The sequence below is a fragment of the Pseudorca crassidens genome, chromosome 5 (genome assembly GCF_039906515.1).
Source record: "Pseudorca crassidens isolate mPseCra1 chromosome 5, mPseCra1.hap1, whole genome shotgun sequence".
NCBI classification, from domain to species: Eukaryota; Metazoa; Chordata; class Mammalia; order Artiodactyla; family Delphinidae; genus Pseudorca; species Pseudorca crassidens.
The window spans coordinates 80,723,746-80,751,259 of NC_090300.1; the positions used below are offsets into that span (position 1 = coordinate 80,723,746).

The 27,514-nt window shown below is 38.7% G+C and overlaps 1 protein-coding gene across 1 annotated transcript in view; it reads left to right on the forward strand.

Annotated features, from left to right (window-relative positions):
• The window catches only part of HACD2 (3-hydroxyacyl-CoA dehydratase 2), a 91,858-nt gene that overhangs the window by 43,640 nt on the left and 20,704 nt on the right, over positions 1-27,514 (forward strand). The window contains exon 4 of the mRNA XM_067738685.1: positions 17,788-17,876. Coding sequence (XP_067594786.1) covers positions 17,788-17,876 — 89 coding nt within the window. The remainder of the gene's footprint in view (positions 1-17,787; positions 17,877-27,514) is intronic.

Consider the following 27,514-nt stretch of genomic DNA (forward strand, 5'->3'; position numbering starts at 1 on the left):
CTGAGTGACTTAAAATCACAAACATTTCCTCTCTCATAGTCTCTGTGCGTCTGCAATTCAGAAGCAGCTTAGCCGGGAGGTCCTAGCTCAGCCTCTCGTGGTTGTAGTCAGATGCCAGCCAGGACGGCAGTCAGCTGAAGACTGGACTGGAGCAGAAGGATGTGCTTCTGAGATAACTCACTCTCATGGCTATTGGCAGGGGACCTCAGTTCCTCACCACTTGGTCCTCTCCACATAGGGCTGCTGGAAAGTCCCTTATGAAACGGCAGCTAGTGTCCCCCAGAGTGGATGATCTAAGAGAGAGGGCAAAGAGGAAGCCACAGTGCTTTTTATGATCTAGTCCCTAACATCACACACTATTACTCCTACCTTTTTCTTTTTGTTCAAAGCAAGGCACTAAGTCCATCCCACACTCAAGGGGAGGAAAAGTAGGCTACCTCTTAAAGGGAGGAGTATCAAAGAATTTGTGGGCATATTTTAAAACCATCCACGGGCTTGTTTTGCTTGATTTTCTCCTTCCTATAGTTGGAGGTAGTATAGCTTAGTGGTTAAGAGCATGGACTCCGAAGCCAGACTGCCTGGGTTTGGTTCTGCTTCTACCACTTACTCATTGTGTGATTTAGCGCAAGTTACTTACCTTCTCTGGACCCCAGTTCCCTTCATCTATACAATGAGAAAAATAGGGACTTTTCTGGTGGTCCAGTGGTTAAGACTCCACGCTTTCACTGCTGAGGGCCTGGTTCAATCCCTGATCGGGGAGCTAAGATCCTGCATGCTGTACACGGCGGCCAAAAAAAAAAAAAAAAAGAGAAAAATAATAGCACCTATCTCATAGGAGTTGTGAGAAGTAAATTAGTTAATATAAGTAAAGGATGTAGAACCATGGTTGATGCATAGAGTACTCTCAATTAATAGTAGATTTTTGTACTATTGTTGTAGGTTGAGCAACAGCATAGCCTAATTGTTTCTCCCTTTACTTCTATATAGTTTAAAGTAAATCATGGTCTAACAGATAGCACCTAATACAGAGTTTCTGGTCATCTTGGCAGGTACTTCAGGGATACATGGTAGGAGCAAAATAAGCTGGTGACACTCGGTGTAGATTCCACCTGTAGTAGAATAGCCTGTGAGAGATTTAGCTTCATAATGACACACCATGAGGAAATGGTATCCCTCTCCACTCTGAAACTCTAACCTCAAAAGGGGTTTCTCCTAAACTTTACAGGAACCTGCTCTGGGATATGGGATCTGTGTTGATTATTCTTAGGGTTCATTCACACATTCAGCCCATAAATATTTATTAAACTTCTTTGGAGTTCAAAACAAAGTGATTCTTCATAGTACTTTGTTTACTGTGAAGAATCAAGTAAAATACTATTTTCTAGCTCTCTAGAGTTTATCTCCTTTCATATAACATTTTCCTCTTAGATCTGTGGGTGATTTGGTTAGAGTATGGTGCTTATGGGTAGACTTTTTCCTTAAAATAATCTGTGCAGGGGGAATAGGGTAATCACATTTCCAACACTTAAAGAAAAATGATTCATTTAAGGGCAATGAACTATTTATGATAGTTAAATGTTGCAGTAAATACTGCAGTTATATCTGGTAGATCTTGACCTGGCAAGCCACATTCTTGGCTCCAGGAAAATGTTTTTAAAAGATGCTCATGAATACCACATGTCATAATTGCAAAAGAGAGCAGATTTTTTGCTTTTGTTTTTGGACATAAAATATTTGTGATTTTGTTTTGAGATATGAAATCTGGTTTATAGATGATTTAGGAAATTGTTAACCAGAAGAAAATATTACACCAAACTTTCACCATCTTTCTTACAGATGCCATTAGTCTTCATGACTGGAAAGTGTAATTGGAATAGCTTCTTTTTAAAAGTGTTACCTTGTCCTGCACTCTGATATACTTTGACTTCTTAAGTCTACTCAAATTCCCTTCAGATTTTTGGTCCATTTTCTCAACTGCAAAAGAAAGAGTATATAAGTAGGATTGCATTTGGCTATACGTGCCAGAATTCTGACTACTGTGCGTTAGCCAAATAGGAGTTTCTTTTTCACGTATAACAAGAAATCTGTCTTTCTGCTCTACCGTTCACGGAAGTGTGTCACTTTTATCTTGGTGCGTGTGGTCCTGTAGTTATAATGTGGCTGTGATGAGTTATGTGGTGTCATGTCATATTACAGGCAGAAAGTGGCTGCACAGCAAGGCTTTCCAGAAACTGTTTATTTTTCATTGGTCAGAACTGTGCCACATGGCTTCTTCCAACTGCAGGGGATTCCAAAGAAGCTAGTGTTTTAGCAGGGTACACTGCTATTCCATATAAGAGCAGTACTCTGTTAGTAAGGAAGAGAGGAAAATGCACACTGAATAATCAACCAGTAGTGGTTGCCACAAAGGATTTGAATGGTTGCTCAAGTCTTGAGCCAGTAGAGCAATGCATGAGTCCATCCACTTGGCAACAGAATATAGTGATATTAGAGTACTTGATGTGAATAATTAATCTGCCTTATATTTTTAAAGTTGGATTTGAAAAGCAAAAACATAGATTGGTTTACTTCTAGACAATATGTATGGTCATAAATCTCAGTACCCCTAAGTAATATATGTGATCATACATCTCAGTAATGACTTTATATATGATCAACTCCTCCCAGCAAAGTCTTTATTAGAATAGGGGGTATCTGAATAAATAAACTCTTCCAAAAGCTGTTTGCAACTTAGATTTTTGATTACGTGTGATTTTTTTTTTTGCTAAAATAATTGTAAATCAGTTGTGTGTGGAAACAATTATACATTGTTTTGATTGAACTTCTACCCATTTTTATTCTTAACAGAATTTGTAATATGGTGGCTATTAAATCATGTTGTGGTGATTTTTTTTTTAAGTGAAAAGGCCTTATTTCTAAAATAACCTTATTTCTATATAAAAGTGAAACATGCACATTATTTTTAAAATCAGCTAATACTGAAAGACGTAAAGAGGAAAGTAAAAATCAATTTAATCTAACTACCCAGAAATAGTTATCATTACCTTTTAGATATATATTTTAATGCATATAAAGTATTTGTTTTTCAGGATAATGTATTTTAGGTGTTTAAGTAATATATTTAGGAATTATTTGTGAACACAGTTCAGTGTAAATAAGTATATTAACTGATATATCTCTTGACATAAAAATTTGGAAGGCTTCGAATAAATAATTTCATTTCAAACCTGAAAAGGTAAATGGAAGTGACTGTTTAATTTTCATTATTCATAGCTAAAAGTTTTTAAAGTAATGTTTCTGGAAAAGCTTGACATTAATAAATCCTTACTAATTTTGACTTATAACAAGAAATAAAAGGTTTTGCTCTGAGCCTAGGATTTCCTTATACCTCCTTAAGTCCATTTATTTATTTGAGGGATTCACAGTTGAAATATATTCAGAATAATAGCAGATGATTGATATGAAAATAGAAATTTTTTTTACAATGACCCTTTAAAGTTCTGTGTAGGTTGGGCCTTTTTGTACCTGAACATTCATTTGCCTATCATTTTCAAGCTGTAGATATATTCCACCTCTCTAGTTAAATTTAGCTGAGGAATTGTTAGGTTCAGGTTATAATTGCTCTTTCTCTTCTCTTCACTTTCCCAGCCTCTGCAGTACTTTGACAAGCTTGACTCCTCCTGCAAGTAGCGTTTTCAGTGTGTGTCTTTTATGCGCTGTCAACAGGCTCTTTCCATGTTCTGCTGGCCTCCTACTCAGTGAATGCCACCCCCGCCTCCACCCCCGCATTAGTGCAGGAATGGGAAATAGAGCTGGGCAGAGTCATTGTACTTTTAACATCTACTGTATGAACAGCCCTCAGTATACCCTTTCTTTTATCCTTCTTAGATCTCTTGCTTACAGTAAGAGTCAAGTTGCCGGCAAATGGTTCTTAGTGCCTTGATTATGGGCTCAAGGTTCAAATATCTGGGCTTTCCTACAAGTATGGGTAACAGAGTGAAAACACTATGTTTCCCATTTAAATGCCACCTTAACATTATTTATTGGACAAATAACATTATAAATATAACAAGGGAATTCATTTTAATGTAAAGGAAAAAATGCCCTAAATTCTGCAAGTCTAGTCAGCAATTTTGTTTTTCTGTGTTTCCTTCCAGGCCTGGTCTACGTGCATATACGGTTTTTACATTATTAAAATCAGAGTGGCTACCGTTTGATTGCTGTTTTTCCCTTTAATATAACCATTTTCCATTTTTTTACATAATCTCTATAGTGATACTTAAATGAGTTTATTTTTCAAATAGGTAATTCATTAAAGGGTATACAGTGAAAAGTGAGCCCCTGTCCCACCCTGGCTCTCCACTTATCCAGTTCCCTTCCCCCTTTCCCAAACTGCTTTCCTTAGGTTCTTGTGACATAACAAGATATATATATATTCTTTTTTTTCAAGCTTGATTTTTTTCCCTTTACCAGTTTTCAGAATAATGTGTTCGTTTCCCAGAATCCTCTAAAGAAAACCAGTAAAAGTTTGTGGGGTTTTTTCCCATATACAATATTTTTTATTCTTTAAAAGGGTTCAGGGTTTGGCTTTAAATCAGGCAGCAACACTTCTCATCAGTCTAACAGCTCTGTCACCATGTCAGACTGGCTTCAACTAGCAATACTTCATTAAACCCAAAAGGAAAAAATTTCAATTTTGAGGAAAAAATCCCGTTCTGAGAACAATTGACATTAGTCTGTAAGTTAAAACAAAATGAGGGCTAGCATTTCATGTTGCTTTATACACCGTTGTCCTCATACAGAACCAGAGATGTCATTTTCCTGACTCAGGCAGGCACTGATACTAATGGACGCGCACATGCATGTTCATATACACATGCACGCGCACACACACACTCCTTCCTCCATACAACACAAATCAGAGCGTGTCAAAGGGACAGTGAAGGTCTTTGCTTCTTATTTTATCATCATGAACTCATGAATTTTAACATATCCGGTGTGATTCAGTCCATTGTAGTTCTTCTTTTTAATGCTCAAATTGGCCATCTTTGGCCAGTGGGAGCATCTTCAGATTGTCTTCCGAGTCCTTTATGATAGAACCTCAGTCACCTTTTTAGTGTCCTTACTTTCTGATATGACAGGGTGTTTCACGTTTATCTTGTATTCACTGATATTTTTAAATTACAAAATATCTCATTGAATTAGATGTATTGTCATGCCTCCCAGTGGAAAATGTTTAGATTGCCCCCATTTTTTAATATTAATTTTTCAACCAATATCTGTTGATATGTGAACTTTTTAGTCTTTGGATTATGCCTTTTGCATACATTTTCACATGTAGTTACTAATTCAAAGAGTATGAAGATTCTTTTAACAAAAATATTGCAAAATTGGGACTTCACTGGTGGCCCAGTGGTTAGGACACTGTGCTTCCACTGCAGGGGGTGCTGGTTTGATCCCTGGTCTGGGAACTAAGATCCCACATGCTGCAGGGCAGGGCAGGGCCAAAAAAAAAAGCCAAATTGAATTGCAAAGGATTATTTTTAATATTCACTAAGTTAATCATAAAAAATCATAGGTTACTCTTGTTTCTTACTTTTTTTGCTAATTATGAAATTGTATATACTTCCATGTTTGTTTATTATGTTTTTTATTATGTGAATTATCTACTATGCCCTTTGCTTATTTGTCCATTAAGGTCTTGATTTTTTAAAAGACAAAAACAATTGTGTCTTTATATGCTTCGAATGTTAACCTTTTGTCGTATTGGTTGCTAATACTTTAATTCTCTTATAGCTACATATTGACCAATAATTAACCTTCTTTGTGAATAACCACCAAATTTTAAACATAAATTTGTTTAATATTAATTTGTTGTATTCAACTATCATGTAAGCTTGGCAAGTCTCTTTACCTCTTCACACCTCAGTTTCCTCATCTATCAAGAACTGAGTCGAACTTGCTCTCTTAGATCCTTTCCAACTCTGACAGCCAAGATTTTCTTAGCTAAACATCACCATACTTAAATAACCCTTATGGTTACTTGCTCTTTTAAATAAAGAATCTTTCCCAAGAAAGCCTTCTTTCACAACCTTCTAGTAAAGTTAAACTTCGTCTTCAATCTTCCTTCCCTACTCACAGGGTTTGGTAGAACTCTGAGAAAAAACATGGTTTAGCAGAAGTGTATTTCTTGGTTTGCTTAAGTGAAATCCTGTGATTGTTGGTTTTTTCAAGTAGTAAGGAAATGATTATACTCTCAAACTTGACATTAAATCTTCTGTTATTTCCAGTAAGTGACAATCAGATTGGGTTCAGCCTTTTGAAAAAGCTTTACATAATAGAATTTTCATAAGTATATTAAGACAAAACTTGGTAAGTGTAAAAATAGAGGTACTAATAAATCTTTTCTTTTTTTAAGAAAAGCTTATGATGTCGTTTTGCTGGTGAAATATATATGAACTATCCCTATTTCGAGGCTGCACTTAACAGTCTGATCTAAAACACCTACAGCTCTATGAACAGTAAAACTAATCAGGTGGCAATTTGCTATTGGAATGCTAACTATAATACAGAGGTTTGAGTGAGGTTCCATGACTTATAATTGACTTGTTGTGTCCTCTTTGAGAATGGCTTCTAATATTTTTATGTTTTCATCTTTTTCAAAATGTGTCACCCTTTTATAATATGTTATCTTCAGAAAGGTTGGAAATGTGTCATTTTTTTAATGTTTATATTTTGCTCTCTTTCAGAGATTAGACTTCCAGTAACTTTGTTAAAAAATGGAGACCCCAAAAGTAAACAAACAAATGAAAGAAAGCCTCTGGATATTTGATAAAACCCTCCAGAGCTCATTTCCTTCAGAGGCCTCTGGATCTCTTAAAGCCAGTTTATTGTTACTTTTTACATGTAAGAACCTCAGTTAAGTGGAAGAGCAAGCTAGTGGCAGACACTCTGAGAGCCAACTATCTGAAACAGGAAACAGTGAAAGCAAACAGAAAAGTGTATAGAGGACATCCAGTAAACTTGAAACTACTACTGTAGTCAAAGCCATTTTACGTATAAGTACATGCTCAAACCGAGCCCCTGGACTACCCTGGCAGTCGAGGGGTTAAGATTGCACGCTTCCAATGCAGGGGGCGTGGGTCTGATCCCTGGTCAGGGAACTAAGATCCGCAGGCCCAGTGGCGCGGCCAAAAAAAAAACACAAAACAAAAATGAGCCCCTTGGTTCTGTTTTTTTCATGTACACTGAAATTACACGTGGATTGTTTTCTCTCATTACATTAGTCATAAAGGAGCTCTAAGCCAAGTTTGTGTTCTGCCCCAAGCAAGTGTACAGGCCTTCACCACATCCATTTAGGTATTGATTTCTCCCATGGTTTCAAGAGATTTTTTCTATCCCTTTTTCCATGCACTCAACTTCCTACCTTATATTTTTATTATGTATCATAGTGCTTTTCCAGCTTTTCTCAAGTCTGCCTAATATCTGTGAGGAGTATACTTCCTCTCCAGGGGTTTGAGAGTAAAGACCAGATAACTTGCCATAAATATGAAACACTTGAAGTCCCCTTCTTTATGTTTTAATGTAAAAATGGATTCCCCCCCCCGAATTTCAGGGAAAATTAATGAACCATGAAGATGCATTATATATATCCTGTGGCTTTGTCTTCTAAAGTGGAATTGCTTATGTAGAGGTAAAATTCCAATGAAAAACACCTGAAATTGTTCATACAACAGTACAACTTAGTATCGACTCTCAGTGAGTCCAGCACAGGCACTTTTCCCTCCAGTGTTGCAAGTGTTTACTTTTCCTTCATTTGAATGCCGGATAAAATAATTGGCTCGCATTTAGGGCCTCATTAGATGAATATTATATTATCTTTGTACAGTAAAATCACAATCAACATGGCCAGGAGACCCGAGACCACCACTCACTCCGGTGCACACATTCACACTGTGAAATGCTGGTTAAAGTTGTCCGCATGAATGTATTTTTCTATCTTATTTTCTTTTGGTTGAGTTCATACTGTTGAGTTTGAGTAAGTTGACTGCTAGTAGCATGTCGCTGGATTGGACCCTAAAGCACATATTTGGGGTATACATGCCCCAGTGTGAGAAGCACCTCTGTATTTAAAGTTTTGTCACATAAAGGGAAAAGATTTCATTCGAACTACACGGTTTTTCCCAATGCTAGACACATGAAGTATCACTGTACCTGATTTCTTATGCTTCTCCTTTATATCCATTTCAATTTGGTAAAAAATAAGCACTTAGTAACATTATCCTTTTAACACAAAATATAATGCCATCTTACAGTTTAGTATATCTTTTCAAAATGCCAATCTCAAATAAATCCAGAGGTTATCATATAAATACCATAATTTTGCTGTTGATTTCAGTGTAAGACACAAATTTCTTTCGTCAGAGCTCAATAAAATAAGTATGGTTATGATAAATATATTGAAAATTGCTTTCGGGGGGGGTCAGGTGCTGCAAGCCCAAGAGGCATGGCCAGTTTTCTATGTTCTGGAAAAAAAGAAAAGAAAATTGATCTTCTGTCAGTCCTTCTTTAAAAAACAAAAACAAAAGAAGCCAGTAATCTTCTTCCTTGAATTTCATACTCCCACTTTTCTCTTCATTTTGGCCAGAAATATTTTGTTTCCCTAAGAATAGCTTGTACTCTAAGAGAAAATATTTAAGAAAATTCCTATTTAAGATTGGAATTAATTCAATTCCAGAATTATCTTTTGCTGATGCCAGATGTTTCATTTCTTGTTAAGAACGATGATTTTATTAATTTAAATTTTTAACTCATGTTTTTTATGAGTTCAAACAATGTGTAAAAGTACATAAAGTTTTAAAAAAATTGTACCAGTAGTGCTAATCGTCATTTATATTAGATAAACATCATCCCAGGGAGCATTCTTTTCACATATATATTAATATAAGGAAGAAAAAGTAGATGGATAGAAAAATCAAGTTATGGGCTTCCCTGGTGGCGCAGTGGTTGAGAGTCCGCCTGCCGATGCAGGGGACACGGGTTCATGCCCCGGTCCGGGAAGATCCCACGTGCCGCGGAGCGGCTGGGCCCACGAGCCATGGCCGCTGAGTCTGCGCGTCCGGAGCCTGTGCTCCGCAACGGGAGAGGCCACAACAGTGAGAGGCCCGCGTACCGCAAAAAACAAAAAACAACAACAACAAAAAGAAAAATCAAGTTATATAGCTCATGCTATGCATGCTATTTTTCATTAAAATTATTGAGTTTATAAAAAAGAATATGGTGTAAAACCTTTAACCATGAGAGATATATTATTTACTAAAAGGCCCCTTAAAGTTTAACAAAAAGATTATGAAAAATTTAGATTAGAATTACATTTAGCAATATTTTAGGCAATATCTCTTAATTCTTCCATCTCTTCTTTCCTGACTCCATTTTTAAATTGTTACTAATTTAATAATATTATAAGCATTTACACTCTGTTCTATAACCATAATTACCATAATTGTTTTGTCTTAGTGTTATATATGAATGGATTCATTGCCTACTATGGGCCCTTTTGCCATGACTTCTCCATTCCTGAGTTCTTTATTTTGATTTGTATCTTGTTTGGCTGAATTTGACAGCATGTGTTTCTCGGGGTCAGTCACATAGGCATTATGTGACAAGTTCGTTCACATTTAGTGATGTCTACCTTTTGCCATTACACTAGAATGACATCTTGTCTGGGTGTAATATTCTTGAACATACTTTCTTTCCCTCAGACCTTTGTAGTGTTGCTTCATTGTCTTTTGACATTGAATGTTGCTGTGGAGAAGTCTGAAGCCAGGCTGATTTTCTTGCCACTTTGTAGGTAACTTGCTTTTTTTCCTGGATCCCAAAGTATTGTTTTTTTAACCAAGAAAGTTCTTGGTTTTACTTATTCACTATCAGTTGTTTTCTGAGATACAGTGTATTCTTTCAGTACAGATTTAGTTCTTTCATTTCTTGGATTACACCCAAATACATTAATGTACTTAAATACATTAAATACATTTTCTGTTCCATATATTGGGTTTTCTACTTTGGGGATAACAATTATTCTTGTGTTGGATTGTCTTTGTCTTCTGTAATTATTATCTTCCTTCCAGTTGCTTTAATCTTTGACTTTTCCCTTAAATGCAATGCAAGCTTTATTTTATTTATTCTTGATTTAATTTTTTTTTTTCTTTTTGGCTTAAAACAGCACCTCTTTATTAGCTCATAGTTCTATAGGTCAGAAGTCTGAGTGGGCTCAGCTGTGTTTTCTGCTTAGGATTTCACAAAGCCAAAATCAAGGTATCAGCTGGGCTGGGTTCTTATCTGGAGACTCTAGGGAAAAATCTGCTTCTAAGCTGTTGGCAGATTTCAGTTCCTTGTGGTTATAGTGCTGAGGTCCCGTTTCCTTGCTGATTATTGGCCTGAGGTTGCTCTCAGCAATTGAATGCTGCTCTCCAGTCTTTGCACATGGCCTCTCCATCTTAAAAGCCAGCAGTGGTGCCTCAGATCCTTCTTGTGCTTCGAATCTATCTGAATTCTCCTCCTGCCGTCAATGCATGCTTTATTTTTGTTTTTTTCTTGCATTATGTTCATATGGTTGCCATGTCTTTTCGTCTTGCTAAAGGGCAAGCAGCCCTGTCCAGCCATTTTATTTGCTGTGTTACTGAATCCTCCCTGACTGCATTTCCACAGTATTTAAGATTCAGTTGTCTTCCCCTCTAAGCTACAGTTTAAGGATGAAGGTTTTCCTGATTTATGTATTTTTCTACATGCTGAGGGCATGGTGGTAGGGCTTAGGAGAGTACACAGATATTGAAACATAAAGCCTCAGTAATTAAAACAGTGTATGCATGTATTGATATAGAAAGATCATCAGGATATTTTTAAAAGAAGAAAAGACTGTCATTGTGGAAAAAATTGGAAAAAGAGTGTGTATAAATGTATCTTTATACATTGACTTACATATTTGCTGTTGAATACCTAAAATATATCTCTGGAATGATAGACAAAAAATTAATTGGTTGCCTGTAGGAAAGGCACCTGAGTGGTAGTAGGATGGAACTGGGAGGGAGACTTTTCTCTGTGTATCTTTTTATACTTTAAAAGCTTTGAACAGTGTGAACGAATTACTTATTTAAAAACAGGTGAGCTCTTCTTTCTCCTCTGAGATTTAATCGCTTCATCCTGGGATTCCTCAACCCTGTAGAAAGTATATCCTGTCCTCATAGGGAACTTTGTACCAGTCTTCCAACTCTGGGGGGTCTGAAAGGCTTAGTTAGCAGCTGTGAGGTGGCTCCCAGTTAGTTACTTCCCCATCACTTTCCAGCCTCCACATCTGTTACACTCCAGTCAGAAATTTGTGTTTCTCTCCCAGTCTAGGCCTGTTAGTGAAAATTCTTGCGATTTTGTTGATTAACCAGTATCACTTTTTGGGAGTTGGGAACAAAGCAGGAGGTGTGCAATAATCCTTTCTTGGCTAGCACTTTTTAAAATATATGGTATAAAGTTGTACCCCATTCCTTTCTGGTTGCTGCTAGTGATTTTTGTTGTTGTTATTTAATGTTTATTACTTTTAGTTCAGTGGATTTGGAATTTCGGTAGGGAGATTCTGATTTCAATTTCCATCATTTAGTTGAATTTCTGGCACCAACTTTGTGTCTCCTTTCTTGCTTTGGTAGTGGGCTCCGTCTGAACACTATGCTACTCTGCTCCCAGCCTGTGTTGCCTTTCCTGTACTTAACTTTCAACTGGTCTTGGTCATATGTAGCCAGTCTCCCAGTCCCACTACCCTGGCCCATGTGAGGGCTGCACCAGGCAGGGAGGACTTCTAGCGCTACTCAGCTTTGCAGGGCTCAACTGTTTGGAGCGTCCTCAGAGCACCCTGGTTCTGGAGAAACAAGAACCTGATTGCCGAATCCCCTTTATACAGCTTTTGCTTGTTATGTGCACTCACACAAGTGCCTGTGCTGCTTTTATCTGCCAGTGTTTTGCTTCAAAAGTTCACTGCCTTTTCAACATAAATTCTCATAATTGTTTCTCAATTTATAACCTTGCCTTGCCAAAGATTCACACTGCTGACAGAGATATCTTTCTGAAACCAAGAAGCACTCATGCCATTTTCCAGTTTATAAATGTTTAGTAGCCTCACATCAACTTCAGGGAAAACGTGCTAAAAATAAAAGCTATCCCAAAGTAAATCAGTTATAGCCTGAGAGTGTAAGTTCACAAGGGCAGGGGCATTTCCTTCACTGTTGTAACCCTAGCATGAAGAACAGTACCTGGCACGGAGCAGGTACTCCAAAAATGTTTGTTGAATTAAATTAACAAATAATAGATATCTAGTAATCATTTTGAATGAATTTTGATCTAGTAATAGCTTACTGATAAAATTGCAGAATCTCTCCGTCACTTGGAAACAACCAATTGAAGCAGTCAACAATAAAAAAAAATGTGCGGTTTGGGTAGTTTGAACATGCTGCTAATGAACATTGTATTCAAATAAAGGGTAATGGTATAACAAATGTTAACACAGTGGGATTGACTGTAAGAAGTCTAGAAAAGAAAGGATCTGGTCTGTCTTACCTATCTGTATTCCTCATTCCACAAGGATTTGTGGTAACTTAGACACAAAATATAGTACTGTAGTATGCTTCATGTTTGGCTTGAAACTTTCTGACTATCAAGTTGAAAAGGGCAACTGAGTTATATAATTCTTATCATTGGAGAGGAATGATGAGAGGAGAGGAGAGGAGCAAACACTTCTTAACATTAAGTTTTTAAACAGACTTCCCACTTGAGGCTTTATAGAAGGGGCATTGAGTGATAGGGTGGATATTACACTGCATACCACTCCTACAGCAGATAAGGTAATAATTTTTTAACCAGTTCTTATGAAACCGACCTGATGATAACAATAAACCCAACTCAGTGATGTCAGTTCTTTTCAGAGCTAAAATAATATGTTTCATCTGTGTGGCCCTCTATTGTTTGTCTGGCTTGAATCCAAGGATAAACTTGGAGCTCCTGGACTTCATATGATCTTCCCTATGAAAGGGTTCGTTCCTCCCACTGGCCTTTTTACTGATCTCTTAGAGGAGGCATTTTGAGATTGGGCTGTCAGGTGAGGGCCAGCAGTGCTAATTGCTGGGTGACTGGTTGAGGTAGGTTCATATGCTGTAGAAGCTAAGTGAGAGTTGGTATGGATGGCATCACTTGGAAGAGATTCAGGTGCCTAACTAGGTAGATTCCCTGGATAGGGAATGCAAAAGCACCTGCAGGCAAAGCCAGAAACATCTCTGCATCTGCATCAAATTAGAAAGCATCGATCGGCTTTTTATTCTCTAACTTAATAAGATTTAAATTCACTTCTGGGGCTGTGCTAAAGCAGGCACTCTTTTATGCTGCTGGCGGGAGTGTATATTGATAACAAACTTTTTGGAAAGCAATTTGGCGGTATATTTCAAGAGCTTTGAAGGCATTCATGCCATTTGACCTAGCAATTATACCTCTGGGAACTGTCCCAAGGAAATAATCCTTTTTTAACAAAAGGGTCTAAAGGGGCTTCCCTGGTGGCGCAGTGGTTGAGAGTCCGCCTGCCGATGCAGGGGACACGGGTTCGTGCCCCGGTCCGGGAAGATCCCACATGCCGCGGAGCGGCTGGGCCTGTGAGCCATGGCCGCTGAGTCTGCGCGTCCGGAGCCTGTGCTCCGCAACGGGAGAGGCCACAACAGTGAGAGGCCCGCGTACCGCAAAAAAAAAAAAAAGATCTAAGCCTCAAAAAATTTTAAGTGTTATTTGTAATACTGCATTACTTCATTTATAGTGTCAAGAAATTGGAGCAATTTAAATGTCTCACAGAAGGAGAATAGGTAAGCAAACATATTCAACTCAAAGGAATATTATGAATCAAGTTAAAAATTTTGGAGAATATGTTTGTTGTAAGATAGAAAATTTCTTAAAATGTTAAATGAGAAAAGCAAACCACAAAGAGTATAAACAATAGAAGTTGAACTGTATTTAAAAATATACTTAGAAGAAAAGACTGATGGGAAATTTACCAGAAAAGAAAATCTTTGTTTTTGGTTACCACAACTTACTTTTAAGGAAAAAATCAGATAATTTTTGTTTAGCACTTTTGAAAGGGAAACATATATAAATATTCATGTTTCCTAGAAAAGGGAGCTTTATAGTAGAGAAGGGATAATTAATAAAGCTGTATATAACTGAATTGTGATATTCATCTTCAGATCTCCCAAATGCCTCTGTTTAAAGTCACACTTACAAAGCATTCTGATTTTGACAGCAGAAAAAAGCACCCCTAGATGAGGGTCTCTAAAAGCCCAGACATTTAGTAATTACAAAGGCTGTGCCTTTATTACAAGTGAATAAATTGACATTTTGGTTTAATAACTGGGATTTGACTAATGAGTCAGTCTCCCAAGAGCCTAGTTCTTGCTCGTGAGTGGCATAAAATTAGATTTTTGAACTTGGAAATCTGAGATCCAGATCCTGGACTTTTTTTTGTTTGTTTTTTGCAGTACGCGGGCCTCTCACTGTTGTGGCCTCTCCCGTTGCGGAGCACAGGCTCCGGACGCGCAGGCTCAGCGGCCATGGCTCACGGGCCCAGCCGCTCCGCGGCACGTGGGATCTTCCCGGACCGGGGCACGAACCCGCGTCCCCTGCATCGGCAGGCGGACCCTCAACCACTGCGCCACCAGGGAAGCCCCCAGATCCTGGACTTTTTTGATCCCTGCCCAAATATAGCAGCAACCCTGGAGCACTGCTCAGACCATTAGCAGTCTAGCCCATTGTTTCAGTGGTAAAACAAAGAAAGAGCAGAAATAAAAGGAAAAATAAATCATGTTTTTATGTGATGAGCTGGCCTTTGAGTTAAAAAAAAAAAAGCTAGAAAGAGTGGTGATCTTTCCTTGAGTGGCAAGTGCTTAATAACTCATTTAGGAAAACTTTTTGTTTGTCAATCTTTTTTAGTTTTTCTTATTTGAAATGCGATCTGGCTAAGTATATACACTTAATGTTTGACTCACTAATTAGCCTCTTTGGCAGTATTACATATTATATCATCAGGCTCTGTACTTCATTCGTACATATTTTTAAATAAAAGGTTTATTCACATATCATTCAATTCATTCATTTAGAATGTACAGTTCAGTATTTACAGTTATGCAACCATCACAATAATCAATTTTAGAACATTTTCATCACCCCGAAAAGAAACCTTGTACCTATTGGCAGTCACTCTCCATTTTCTTCCTAACTTTCCAGTCCCAGGTCACCACTAATCTACTTTCTGTCTCTATAATTTTGCCTACTCTGGACATTTCATGTAAATTGAATCATACAACATGTAATCTTTTGTAACTGGCTTCCTCGCTCAGCATAATGCTTTAAGGTTCATTAATATTGTAGCATGTATCATTACTTCATTTCCTTTTATTTATTATTTATTAATTTTTATTTATTTTATTTCTAATGTCCCATTATATGGCTTTGCCACATTTTATTTATCCATTCATCTGTTGATGGACATTTTTAATATTTACACTTTTTGGCTAATATGAATACCACCACAAACATTCATGTACAAGTTTTTCTGTGGGCATATGTTTTCATTTCTCTTGGGTATATATATTCCTAGGAGTGGAATTGCTGGGTCATAGGGTAATTCTGTATTTAACATTTTGAGGCAGACTGTTTTCTAGAGTGTCTGCACCATTTTCTAATCCAATCAGCAATGCATGAGTGTTCCAGCTTCTCCACATCTCCACTTGTTATCATCTGTCTTTTTAATGATAGTGGGCGTGAAGTGTATCTCATTATGATTTGAATTTGCATTTGCCTAATGATGCTGAGCACCTTTTCATGTGCTTATTGACCATTTGCATATTTTCTTTGGAAAAATGTCTATTCAAATTCTTTGCCATTTTTAGATGAGGTAGTTTTTTTCATTGTTGAATTATGAGTTCTTTATATATTTGTATATATTTCCTTATTATATATATTTGTAGATATTTTCTCCTACCTGGGGGTTTTCTTTTCACTTTCTTGATGGTGTCCTTTGAAGCACATAAGTTTTTAATTTTGATAAAGCCCTTTTTTTTTTCTTGTGCTTTTGGTATCATATCTAATAAACCATTGCCTAATCCGAGGTCACAAAATTTACATCTATGTAAATAACTCTATTCCAAGAGTTTTATAATTTTACCTCTTACATTTAGGTCTTTGATCCATCTTGAGTAACTTTTTATATATGGTGTAAGAAAGTATCCCAGCTCCATTCTTTGGCATGTAGATATCCAATTGTCCCAGCACCATTTGTTGAAAAATAAATATTTTTCCATTGACTTGTCTTGACACCCTTGTTGAAAATCAAGTGACTGTAAATGTGAGGGTTTATTTCTGGACTCTCAGTTCTATTCCATTGATTTATATGTCCGTACATTTATATTTTTCTTTTATTCATTCTACAAAGGTTTATTGAGCATCTTTATATGCCAAACATTGTGCTTGACATGTCCATTTTACTTGCTTTTGAGAAGCAAATCCTACCTCTTCAAAGCCCAGATCTTCTTTAAAACTCATTCTAAGATATAATTTTCTTTCATAGCCAAACCTATAGAGCTTTATATGATTTGCACATGGTCTTTTGGCAAGTTGTAGTTTGTCCAACTATATAAATGTCTAGAAGTCTGAGTGTATTTTAGAGGGCTTAGAAGAATGAAAATTGATCAGGGATAGTCCACTGAATGTATTGAAGATGAGGTTAGTTTTAAAGCGGAAGAAGAATTTACAACCCGTGATGAGGGGTTCCTGGCAGGTGTGGAGCTGCCCACGTGCAACTTGACAGGTCCGGAAAGTTGTCAAGTCTAGTTGCTGGGAGCAGTAAGACCAGTGAGGAATGGTGGAGAGGCTACTGGACTGCATACCCATAATTCTGCTTCCAGATTTTATTTTTGTAGCGTTCCTTTCCAGTGTAAAGTTAACAAAGATAGGAGAATGTTTTCAGATAATGACTTATTGCTGGGTTTAAGATGAATTAAAGGAGGGAAGAATTTTATATAATGGTGGTGGCTGGTCTCTAGATTGTGGTTGTAGGAACTGAAGGGAGAAGCCAAAGAAATGTAAACTTAGCAGAACTTGATGATTATCTGAAATAACTAAACATGATTCCAGTGTTATAACTTGAGAACATTGTGAAGATAATTGTACCAATGCTTACTGTTAAGAACAAGGTAAGAAGAAATGGTATATAAACTTTGATTTTGTCCACTTGTTGGCAGAATCTTCAAGTGGGTTATAAAAGATGCCAATTTAACCATTAGATAGTATATCATATCAAGTCTGATATCCAGGAGCTTCCAATATTCCAGTGACACAAATACCATTGATTTTCCTTCCATAGTTGCCTGTTCATTTTTGAAATGCGTATTGTAAAAGGAACTTTCAATGTCTAATTTTAAAGGTTAAGCAGTGGTTTTATTTTCTCTACCTGTATAAGTGGTTTTGAAAGGCCTACGAAAGGTACCTAGATTCTGTGGTTTGCTATTGCCATTAACAATTTTATTGTTTTGGGGGAGGAAAAAAGTTTTAATATTGACTACATAGAAAAACATAGTCTATATAGCAATGTAGATAAGTTTCAGTTGCTCATGATAGTTTTGGCTTTAAACATTAAAATTTTGATGTTTTAGAAAATCTATTACATTTTGAAACTAGTACAATACATTTATTTACCCATCCTAAAATTTCTTTCAGGAATTGTTCCATCTTCTGTTGTCCTGACTTCTTTCCAGGTGATGTCAAGAGTTTTTTTAATATGGGCAGTAACACATAGCGTCAAAGAGGTAAGTGTTTAAATTGACAAAAATAAAATAGCTATCAACTTTAACAAATGTTAGTCAACTTTTCTTTCTCACATGTGTGTTATGGCTAAAGATGGAACTCCAGGTCATATCAGTATAGCCCAGATAAAAATCCCTTGTACTGTAGGAATTGGGTTACTAGTGGGAAACATACCCCAAATATGCAGTGTTGTGAAGAGAAGACTTATTACACAAAGTCCTGAAATCTCAGTTCCCTTGGAGATTGGGCTGGTATGCATGTGGTCTGCACCTCAGTTATATTTTTCTGCTTTCTTGTTTGGATCAAGCACCATAAACTCTGGACATCTTCATCCTTGTAGTGGGACCGTTGTGGAAGTGAGAGACATTAATGCGTTCCCAGAACAGTCCAATCTTTGTAGGACCAGGAGAAACAAACTTGTTTCCACCCAGCCCACCAGGGTTAATGGAATTCCCAAGTGTGCTGAGTCTAGTGGTTCTGGGAGGTCTGGGGTGGTGGATACCTGGGCAGGCCCAGGGATCTGTGGATATGCTCTACTGGGGGTCTGGGGTGGCGGATACCCTCTGCTGGGGGTCTGGGGTGGTGGATACCCTCCGCTGGGGGTCTGGGGTGGTGGATACCCTCTGCTGGGGGTCTGGGGTGGTGGATACCCTCTGCTGGGGATATGGGGTGGTGGATACCCTCTGCTGGGGGTCTGGGGCGGTGGATACCCTCTGCTGGGGATCTGGGGTGGTGGATACCCTCTGCTGGGGATATGGGGTGGTGGATACCCTCTGCTGGGGATATGGGGTGGTGGATACCCTCTGCTGGGGGTCTGGGGTGGTAGATACCCTCTGCTGGGGGTCTGGGGTGGTGGATACCCAGGCAGGCCCAGGGATGCTTCTTGTAAGAACTGGAGGGATTTACCATGGGTGTAAATCCACAACTAAGCTTTCATTTTCTGGTATCAGGGAAGAGAATTGTTTTCTAGTATGTTTTTGGCTTTTTAAAAGTCAGTTATTACTTGCTAATGTCATCGTGAGGAAGAGTACCTGTAGCCACCAGGAAGATTCAGTTTTCAGTTTTCCAGTCCCAGTAACTTATCACCAGCATTATTGGGTTCTTTAGCCTCATGAAATGTGCTAATCCGTTAGCATTATTCTGGTTTTTTCTTTGTCTTCTATTACTCTGAAATCCCTGTCAAAACATTTTGTTTTTCAGAATTTACTTAGACAGTTCCATTTGTATTTTAATTAATGATTTTTTTAACTTGTTACTGGTGTATGATATACATACAGAAAAATGCACATAGCTAATGAGTTTTTAAGCAAAATTGACTAAGCTAAGTTATTGTTTCTGTTATAGATTCACAGACTTTTTCTTTTAAGCTCTTTCACTCCTTGAAGATGTCTGTCTACACTTTCTGTGTAGGAAGAATGTAAAACAATCTCATACTTCTACATGATCACTTTTTAGAGTAATCACATTTCTTAAAACAAAAAAAAAAGTCAAAAACAGGCAAGTAAATCCTAATGTAGCATATTGCCCCTTGACCTCATTCTTGTTTCTGGAGTCAGGAAAAGTTATTGTTTTCATTGGTTTCAAAGTTCTTTCTATAAATCATTTTTAACCTGTATTTCTTCCTCCTTTACTTTTGTGTATACACTCTGTCCTTTCCATTTTAACCAGCAACCCGAATTTTTAATTTCCCAATAGTCTTAAGTGACTTAAACTTTCTTCCTAATAGTAACTCATTTATATTCTTAAACAGGTAATTATGTACTTTCGATAATTAAATGAAGATAGAGTGTTTTCAACTCTGGAGTGTTTAATCAGTTTGCCAGTAGAGTCAGACCCTAGGTGTCCAGGAGCTAATGCTCCAGGTGATGGGTTGTTCATGACCTCTGCTTCTCCTCTCCTCTGCTTCAGTAAGCACTCTTCGGGCTTCCCTGGTGACGCAGTGGTTGGGAGTCCGCCTGCCGATGCAGGGGACGCGGGTTCGTGCCCCAGTCCGGGAAGATCCCATATGCCGCGGAGCGGCTGGGCCCGTGAGCCATGGCCACTGAGCTTGCGCGTCCGGAGTCTGTGATCCGCAATGGGAGAGGCCACAACAGTGAGAGGCCTGCATACCGCAAAAAAAAAAAAAAAAAACCACTCCTCTGCTTATTAGCACTTCTGACAAACAGGGTGGTAGACAGACAGGTAAATCAAAAATGATTACAGTTCAAGTTAAGCAGTTGTTACCATATTGCTGTTACCGACATTTGCCAGGATTTCCTGGGCAGAGCAGGAAGACAGCTTGGATTAGAAAGCTATTAAATGTCTCTGTGGATTACAACTATGTTGACCTGGCCATTGCCCTCAGTAACCTCCTGCCTGACAGATGCACAGACTTGACATTTAACAGATGGTTTCACAGGTAGTGTCATATTTGAGCCTTACAGTAATTTAAGTTATATGCTTGTTAGATTTGCATATTCATAATTGTTTCTCTGCAACCAGACTTACCCAATTTCTACTATTGTTAACATATCATTTTCTTAGGACTGTAGTAAATTTTATTGTCTTTCTTTCACCTCTTGGGTCCTCTTCTTTTCACATATACCCTATTGATTAATTGACTTATTCCTTTCTCACGTAAATAGTATTTGCTGTTCCAAGATCACACTTCTTTTCTCCTCATTCCCCTTTTCTTTGAAAAGAACCCATTCATCATTTTGTTTATGGCAGTAAATTCCCTCCTGGCCCACCCCAAGTTGCTAATAGGTAGTAGCTGTTGCTGTGGCGTTTCAGAGGCCAGTCTGCTGTCTGTGACCTGTTCCTCACCCCCTTCTCTTGGCCAAAGGCTATTTTTCCTGCGTAGAGTTTCGTGTTAGCTATAATTCAGTTTGTTCTATACAACATTACATATGGCTTCCCTGTTAAACTTCCATTCTTCTGTTTTACCGAAACATCTTTAAAATATCTGTATTTTCTTTATATCCAGCTTTGTTTATTTTAATGGTGGGAATCACATAACCAGTGCATAGGGAAATTGACCTCAGAAATAACTGCTTCATAAAATATATATCACTTTCTCATAGTAATGTTCAAATTCTTTTCACAGTACTCTACTTTCATTCTCAGTTTGTTTTTACATCATATTTCCCTCTAAAGTGGACACAGGTTCTTCATTTTCATAGCATTACGTTTGGATTTGGACTGTTGTTCCACCCTCTCTGGCCTGCTTATATTTTCTATGCTCATTCCCCTGTTTTCTGTAATTGTACATGATGTACTAAGGTATAGCCTGTATACCTTTTAAGACTAGATAATACTTTTTTCATATTTGAGGTATATTTTCTTTTAAGACGCCCGTTAGGATATGCATCCTTACTTGTCATTATAATTCTTTACTGCATGGAATGCTAGTCACGTAGATGTCACCAGGTATATCATAGAACTAAAAGGTGATCAGATGGTTTTCTTTAATGATGTATAAGGACCCACCATCACTAGCAGGACACCTTGATGAGCAGGATATTAAAGAAAAAATGCCTCTATGCTCAAAAGCTTTTTCTTGACCTAACAGAGCAAATAACCTTCCCACTTCTTTCCTTTTAAATGGACTTTTTATATAAGCAAAATAAAATTTCTGATAAAACAGACAAGCTCAGGGTGGGACATAGGGTTTGAGGGATACAGGAGGGAATCAGAAATTCTAGCTAACCTGTTTCCTTTCCAGTTTTCCCACCTGACCTCCAGAACTGAACTGGCTTCTTTCCCATTCCTTAGCCAGGCTGCCCACTGCTACTGCCACATCAGGCCTCTATGGGCATTTGTTCCCCTCACCCTCTGTTTGGGTCTGTGTCTTTGTCTCCTCATTGAACTGAAAAAAGATTGACATTTTTCAGAGTGAATTGCAGTGGGAGATGCCACCTTCTGTCCCTCACTATGACCCCCCTTCAGAAACAGACAAGTCCACAGGGCACATATTCTTCCTTGTCCAAAAGTAGCTAAGCCAAGCCCCAGATTCCTGGACACACAGGTAGGCCACTGTCCCTTTTCCTGGCCCAGGCCTCTTTGGAGAAGCCCACACACATCCTCTCCGGAGTTCTTAGTGTAAGATCGCCATGTTCTTGGAGCAGAAGTCCCAGGGCATGGGCAGCGGTTGAGTAAGAAGTTGCTGGGCTCTCGCTGAGTTTAGCCTAAGCGCAACAAACACCTTCGACACCTTACCAGCGGTAATTTGTGTAAAATAGACTATACTCTGGAGTGCTGAGCCTTCTCTCCTTTCTTCCTCACCCTTTGCCACCATTGGAGAAAAGGATGTTTGCCCACATTCCTTTGGAATGCTCCGTAAATTCTCCTGATTTCACCAGTCAGCTGTTTCCCACTTCTTTCTGGCATGCCACTGGGCTCTGTAACACTTAATCTGCCGTCTCTGCTAACTTCTCAGCAAGATGCCTACAAAAAGCTTGCCATCAGTGTTTAAGAAAGTTAGTAACCTCCAGTTATGATAAAGATATCATTATGCTGTTTGTTGTTGTTTGAGGCATTACAGTTTACAGAGGGCTTTATTAAAATATGTTATAATTATCCACTCTTGACAACTGTCTCTTGAGGTAGGTTGTAGTTCCATTTAAAGTTTGGAAGCTAGAGAGGCAAATGACTGTCTGTCAAATGGCAGAGTTGAAAAGCAGACTTCTGAATTCACAGTCTTCCCACTGCATCAGAACTTGCTCTCACCGGTTAGAAATGTGATGTAAACACATCCTTATTTTTGTGTGCTAACCATACTTTCTTCATCCCGTGTGGAGTTGAAAACCCCCATCTCAGACCCAGAAGCACTCTTCCTCTTCAGCGGTTCTGTCACACCACATGCATATGATTCTCCACTCAGATCGTTTACATGTGAAATGTACAAAATCAATTGTAGGCCCTGGGTGCTCTTCTGCAGCGCTTTGCCCATGTGCTTCTCTGGTTTTTTAGTGCTCATTTTAGGACACTCTGATTAAATCTCTCCAATTAATTGGCCTTTCTCCATGAAAATTCCAAGACTATTTTTCATACTGGGGTTTATGGACTATTTGGAACAGAATTACCAGAAAGCTTCTTAAAAATGCACTTTCCAGGTCCCGCCCCACATTTGATAAAGAATTTTGGGGAGTGGAGACAGAGAATCATCACTGTTATTAAGCTCCTTGGATAATTTGATGAATTCTAAGGTTTGAGAAATGCTCTAAGAAACTGTAGTGTTGTGCTGTAATTTTATTTGCCCTTCTTTTTTCTTGATTTTACTTCCCACTTCTGCTTAGTTTCCTCGAGACCTAACCAAATTTCACCATCTCTGTCCCAAATCTGAGAGCCATAGTCTCATTCTTAGAGAATGAAAGCCTGGAGTTCCCTTACCCAGCTAAGTGGAGGGACTGTGGAGTTTCTGGTGCCTTCTCCAAAATCTAGTGTCTGTGGAGCTGAGGCTCACTTGCATGTAAGAGGAAGCTTGAGGGGCCCACCTTGAAGTCAGAGGCAGATTTGAAACCATGGCATTAAAGAAGCTAAAGCATCATTTGTTTGGGGGGCGAGTTGGAGGGAAGGGCTCCATCCTGGGCAGGTGCTTCTTGTTGCCTGGCCAGCGCCACCAAGTAGATCATTCATTATTCCAGGTAGATTGAAATACTGCACAAACATCTCTCTTCTTCGGTTTTCTCAAGAAATGTCATCTTCCTTGGACACTTTTGTTATTTTCTAGGTAAGTCCAATTCAGTATTCTAGAACATGGAGGCTTAACAGCCATCATTTTCATGAGGAGTGGGTGAGTGTGCACTTCGACACTTACCCTGTGGCTTAGGACAGAGCACTTCAACTTTCTGAGCCTTGTTTTTCTCATCTGTGACATGGTAATACTGGTATCTGTCCTGCTCATTTCACAGAGTTTTTGTGGAGATTAACTGAGGGGAATACGTGAAAACAAGGCAGCAGTGTTTAGAAATCAAGGTCTCTAGCTTGCAGTTTTTTGCTGAGCAGCTTCTGAAACCCCTTATAAAGCAGTTTCACTTCAGAAGGATTGCTACTTCCTTCATAGATGCCACACAGTTTTTTTTTTTCTTCCTCTTTTCCTCTCCTTTTTCACTCTTGTGGAAGCTAAAGGACTAAGTACAGTGGTGTCCCTGATACTCCACGACTGTTTTCCTGGAGGATACTCCATGATCCTTTTCCTGTTGTGCTGCATTATAGGTTTTCCTTCTCTGCTGGGTCCTCCAGCTGGGCTCGCGGTGCACTCATGCTCTTGCTGCCTCTTGAGGTTGCTTCTCTTGTTAGCATGTTTCCTGTGGCTGCACGTGCTCCTTGTCCCTAACGGCCATCCATGAACATGGGCTTTCGGTTAGGCAGGAAGGGCACCTTCTTATCCATATCATTCAGATGAGGAGCTGAGAGGCTGCATCTGGGGCACGTTGTTCCCTCCTTGGGTACTGTGCTTGGACCAGAAGCCACGCCACTGTCTTCTAGCCCAGGCCATTTCCACAGTGACGTTCCATCTCAGTTAGCAAAGGACATTGGGAGACATTCAGTATCTTTTGGCCCCTTGAGTGCTAAATGTCTAAAGTTCTCCACCCTACTCCATCTGTTCCCTTACTTTCTATTTTAAATATTTCTGTAGGTGGATTTGCATCACCTTCACTTTTAAAATTAGCACCTCTCCTAAAGGTGGGAAGCCTCATTATTTGATTGCTAATAAGACACTGTCAGACTTTAGACAACTCCAAGACAGTTGTAGCAGTACTTTAATGCCACTTCCGCATCTGTTAATAATGGACACTTAAAGATAGTGTTACTTTTCCCAAGGCTGGATGGTTCACTTTGACATTGAATATATTTAGCATAGGTGATTTTGGCAAAATCAGGTTGTCTGTTTTTCCCTCAGTGTTTTTCTATCCCTTTCCAACATTTTCTTGAACCATGTGTAAAAATTTTATTTCAAAATATTGCAAAATATTTAGATCCTTTTGGGTTCAGTGTAGGCTCACTTCTGATGTTCCATGTTGCATCTTTCTCCCATTGTCTTAGTTCTTTTGTAGTCCTTGGAAAACTTCAGTGGCATTCCTTTGTTCAAAATGTATTATACTCTGTTCTTTGATAATTAAGTCAGTTGTGTTTAAAATAAAATAAAACATCTTAAACCATACAAATGAGTGTTACCACTACATCCTACAAGAACATAGCCTCCCTTTGTCAGTTAATAGTTGAATAGGTTCCAGGCCCAGCAAAATCAGGAAATCAGTTTCATTTGTGTTTAATGTTAATCTTTTTCTCCTCTCGGCTCTCCTCCACTGCACCCTCCTCCATCGGTGACCCTGCCCCACAAACACCCTCACACTTGAAGTTTCTCGGGACCTTTTCTTTTGCTTTCTTACCCCAAGGGCTAAATCTGACATCATCCATTCCCATTCCTCAATTCTGGCACGAGAGGGAGCAGTTAAACCAGACAAACTCCCTGGAAGATTGCACGGTTATCTTCATTTGGGGGAATGTCATTCAGGGCAGGAAGGCCCAGGGCCTGACCTGTCAGCTCCAAAGGAAAGTGCCCCACTCTATGAGGTTCCTCTGGGACTCAAAGCCAGACCTGCCCCAGCCTGCCCAGTCCAGACTGCCCTGCAGATGGCCAGGCCTTTCAGGCCTGAGCACTATTGGTTTCTTCCTTTCCCTCTGCCCCAGAACTTCCAGATCTTGGGTTTCCCAGTGCATTTACAGTTCAGTTAGTCTTTTAAAATATTATGCTAAAACGCTTCTCCCCCATTTAATTGACGTTCTGGATGTATCAGTGGTGTCTCCTACTTTCCTCCTAATTTTTTTTCCTTCTATTTCTGATAATGGAATTTCTGACACAGAAGCTCATTGTTGGAATGAATCCTCTTCAAGCATAAGACATTTTCATACTATTGGGTAGTATCTTAATATATGTAATTGCTGCTACTTAGAAATAGTAGGAAGCCTGTTTAGAGCCAAATCTGGATACTTGGAGTCCTGAGATTAACAAAGATGTCTGACTTTTGGCACTAGGAAACTGTCATGGAATAGGAATGAGAATGATGAAAGAAAAAAAAGGTTACCTTGCGTGTAAAATAGTAGTTTCCCAAAGAAGCACCTGAGATGAGATTTACAGGCTGGGAGCCTAAGTGGTTTCAGCTTTGGTTATATGTCATCAGCTTGAGTTGAAGAATAAATAATGCAGGGAAGTAAGCCTGTGTCATAGAAGTGTGCTGTCAAGTTGTACAGTCAGTGGAGAGTTACCAATAAGTGAATTTGACACTCAAACCAGTTTTCACCCATGGTTTGAAAGTGAAGTGAATTCAGGTGTTTATTTCAAGCCAAAAAGGGTAACTGTATAGTCCTGTATAGTGATAGAAACATGTTGGTTACCAGCATTTTTCTTTTGGATATTTCCTCTATCCCAGGACTGTACAAAGGAACTTTTGGTAATGGCAGAAATGTTCTGTGTCTGTGCTGTTCGATATAGTAGCTACTAGTTGTATGTGAACACATATTGAACCCTTGAAATGAAGTTAGAGTGAATGAGGAACTGAATTTTAATGTAATTTAATTTTAAATAGCCACATGTGACTGGAGTTTACTGTAGTTGTTCAGTGTAATATTATTTACCATTCTCTTTATTTCAGTCAGTTAGGTTCCATATATTTTATCTCATATGTGCATGACTGTGTGATTTAAAAAAAAAAAAAGCAGGGCTTCCCTGGTGGCGCAGTGGTTGAGAGTCCACCTGCCAATGCAGAGGACACGGGTTCGTGCCCCAGTCCGGGAAGATCCCACATGCCGCGGGGCGGCTGGGCCCGTGAGCCATGGCCGCTGAGCCTGCGCGTCCGGAGCCTGTGCTCCGCAACAGGAGAGGCCACAACAGTGAGAGGCCTGCGTACCGCAAAAAAAAAAAAAAAGTAGCCAAAGGAAATTTATATGGTATACTTGGTATGCTGTGTTCTTTAAATCTGGGGATTTTTTTTTAGTACTCTAGATTAAATTGTCATAAAAATCCTGATTGCAGGTGTGGGAAGCAGTGTGGATGGTATTCTCATCTTTTGCAGAGGTAGCAGTTGATTAACTGGTGAGGCAAGAGGCCATATAGACCCTACCTTTGAGAGACCTGCAGTTTGGCCTTTGCAGTGGATTCACCATGATAACATGTCCCACATATGCCTTTGTTGAAAACCATTTCACAGGCCTTTTCTCTCCCATTTGAGTTCAAAGATACCATAGAAATATAGTCAACATTATTATCCCAGTGAGCTCAGAGATTCTCATTTCACACTGTAAAAGTGAGCTGGTGGCATACATCGTGAGCATTGCTAAAATATGTCAGCAAAGTCAAGGAAAGTTAAAAATTATTAGCTATAAACTGCTTTTAAACAGCTGTGCTCCACGGTACAATGAGTGGCATTTTTAAAGCATTGATAAATATTCATTGGAAAACTTTTTTAATATGTAGGAGGAGGAACTGTCTCTTAAATTATCTGCTCCTTTGCCAAATCGGTCCTTTATATGCTGTAGCTTTTTTCAGTATAACTGTATTTTCAGCATAAATATGGAGAATCAGATAACTTAATTAAAAATATATAAATGGACAAGAATACCAGTACGTTCAGTCTCCTGATAGTTGACCTGCACAGTG